At 48.2% G+C, this 2,003-nt stretch overlaps 1 protein-coding gene across 1 annotated transcript in view; it reads right to left on the bottom strand.

Moving 5' to 3' along the window:
• Positions 1–2,003, bottom strand: part of dab1a (DAB adaptor protein 1a) — a gene marked incomplete at its 5' end in the record, with an annotated part of 23,199 nt that overhangs the window by 3,090 nt on the left and 18,106 nt on the right. Inside the window, 2 exon segments of the mRNA XM_014028398.1 lie at positions 1,239–1,387; positions 1,540–1,735. Coding sequence (XP_013883852.1) covers positions 1,239–1,387; positions 1,540–1,735 — 345 coding nt within the window.

The following is a 2,003-nucleotide window of genomic DNA, read 5'->3' as shown; positions in this document are numbered from 1 at the left end:
GTCATCACTCTGTTTCTGTTTGGAGAAAAATGATGTGTTGCAACCGTCCCTTGTTGCTACTGTCCCCGGTGTCCCCTCTACGCAGTAAATTATTCCATGATGCATTCAGGTGTTTTGTCTGTTGCTCCGGGACAGTACTGACAACACCAGTAAAAAGACTCATGTCATCCCTGAGTGGTGCATTTTTAAACTCCTCTCACTACATTTCATGTAGTCAGTTCCACTGGTGGAYGTGKTTKTTTTTATTTTTGAAATCTGATCTTATTTCTGTTTTCAAGGCGACTGGACAGAAACAGGACAKGTGGTGGGCCGCGGCACAGGAACACTGTGATTGGTTCATTTTCCTGTCAGTTATTAAACCAACTCCTCCTGCAGAGGCCTGGACTCAGCTGTTTCCTGAAGCTCTAACCAATGAGAACGCTCCTTCAAACAGAAATCTGCCTGGAGACAGACGTTTGAAAGAATCTGATTGGATGAATAGTAAATTAAAAAGAGCTTCTTGTTCTTTTAAATAAAAGCCATCTGAAACGTGTTATTATTAGATGAACATGTTAACGTCACACKTCATGATGAATTCTTGGAGCTGGTGTGAAAGCCCTGAGGGTTTCCTGTTGTTACTGGTGACATTTTCAGCAGTCGTTCTTTCTTTTCTTCAATAACGGCTGGACTGCAGACATAAAACTAATGTCTGGTGCCTGGTGAGGAGAGAGGAGCGACGCTTTAAACAAACAACACAAAAGGACAGGAAAGGAGACGGGAAGAAAACAGGCTGGAAAAGCAGCAGAAGTCGTGTTTCTCGGGAGGTCACAAACTCTACAAGGGGCTGAGATTTTTTCACCTTTTGTGYATTTTTATTCTTATTTTCTCATCTTCCACAGTTTGTCTTGCTGGTTTGAGTCAGATTACAGTGGAAGAAGAAACGGAGGTCTTCCTCCATGTGTTTAGAAACACTGATGTATGGATGCTGCCTCGCTGCTATTAATAACAGCTTAATGATGTCTGACAGTTCCAGCAGCTCATTTAATGCTGTGTTGACCACGCACACACACACACACACACACACCACACACGTGCACTGATGCAAACACACACACCAAGGGACACAACAGCGTGGTCTCCTAATCAGGCAGAGTAATTACCCGGACCGCCAACACGGCTACAGAAGCAGTTTATCAGCAGGCATTAACAGGTGCACACACACCTGACCTGCTCCACCATCGTCATCCTCACACACTTACAGCATCTTCCTCTCCGCTGCGGCTGGGACTCCCCTCCGCCTCCCCAAACGAGTCGTCTGTGGGGGGGTCCGTGGCGTCGGTGGGGGGGTCGCTGATGTGAGAGGCTGAGGACTTGGACGGAGAGCTCTGCCTGGGGGCCGGAGTGGGCGCTGCAGGGGAGAACAGAGGAGGTCACAGGTGTCCACGTGTGTCAGAATGCACACGTTCATGTGTGTCAGAACGCACACGTGAACGTGTGCGTTCTGACACACATGAACGTGTGTGTTCTGAACACACGCTGCACACAGGGCGGGGCACTCACGGGAGTTGGTGGACGGCGTCGTGGAGGTGACCGGGGTCAGGTTCATTTGAGAGATGTCGAAGTCGTCGCAGTCGTCCATGTCCTGGGCCGTGCCCACACGGCTGAAGTACGTGCTGAAGGCCTCGGATGTTCCCGCCAAGCTGGGCTGATCGGCCTTCTTGGAGGGCATGGCCGGGGGCTTCGCCAGCTGAAAGTCCTGTAACAAAAGACAACATCCAGATCAGGACAATGTGCACTAAACTGACTCTTTACACAAAATTTAATCTGCCAGAACATCCAGAGCAGAGTCAARAGTTCAGAAGTTAAAAACAGAAATGTTGCTGATTTATCTCAACCACCCTGATCATGTCTGATCTCAGAAGACAAGCAGGGCTGGATCTGGTACGGTGCGCAGCTCTGTGTCTTCTGAATAAATGAAAATGATTTAACACAGTTGTTTATACTTTTAGCAGCACTTTTTATTC

This window comes from Austrofundulus limnaeus, unplaced genomic scaffold (genome assembly GCF_001266775.1).
Source record: "Austrofundulus limnaeus strain Quisiro unplaced genomic scaffold, Austrofundulus_limnaeus-1.0 Scaffold757, whole genome shotgun sequence".
Taxonomy (NCBI): Eukaryota; Metazoa; Chordata; class Actinopteri; order Cyprinodontiformes; family Rivulidae; genus Austrofundulus; species Austrofundulus limnaeus.
Note: the sequence above shows the minus strand (reverse complement) of the source record. Positions and strands in the feature narration are given on the sequence as shown.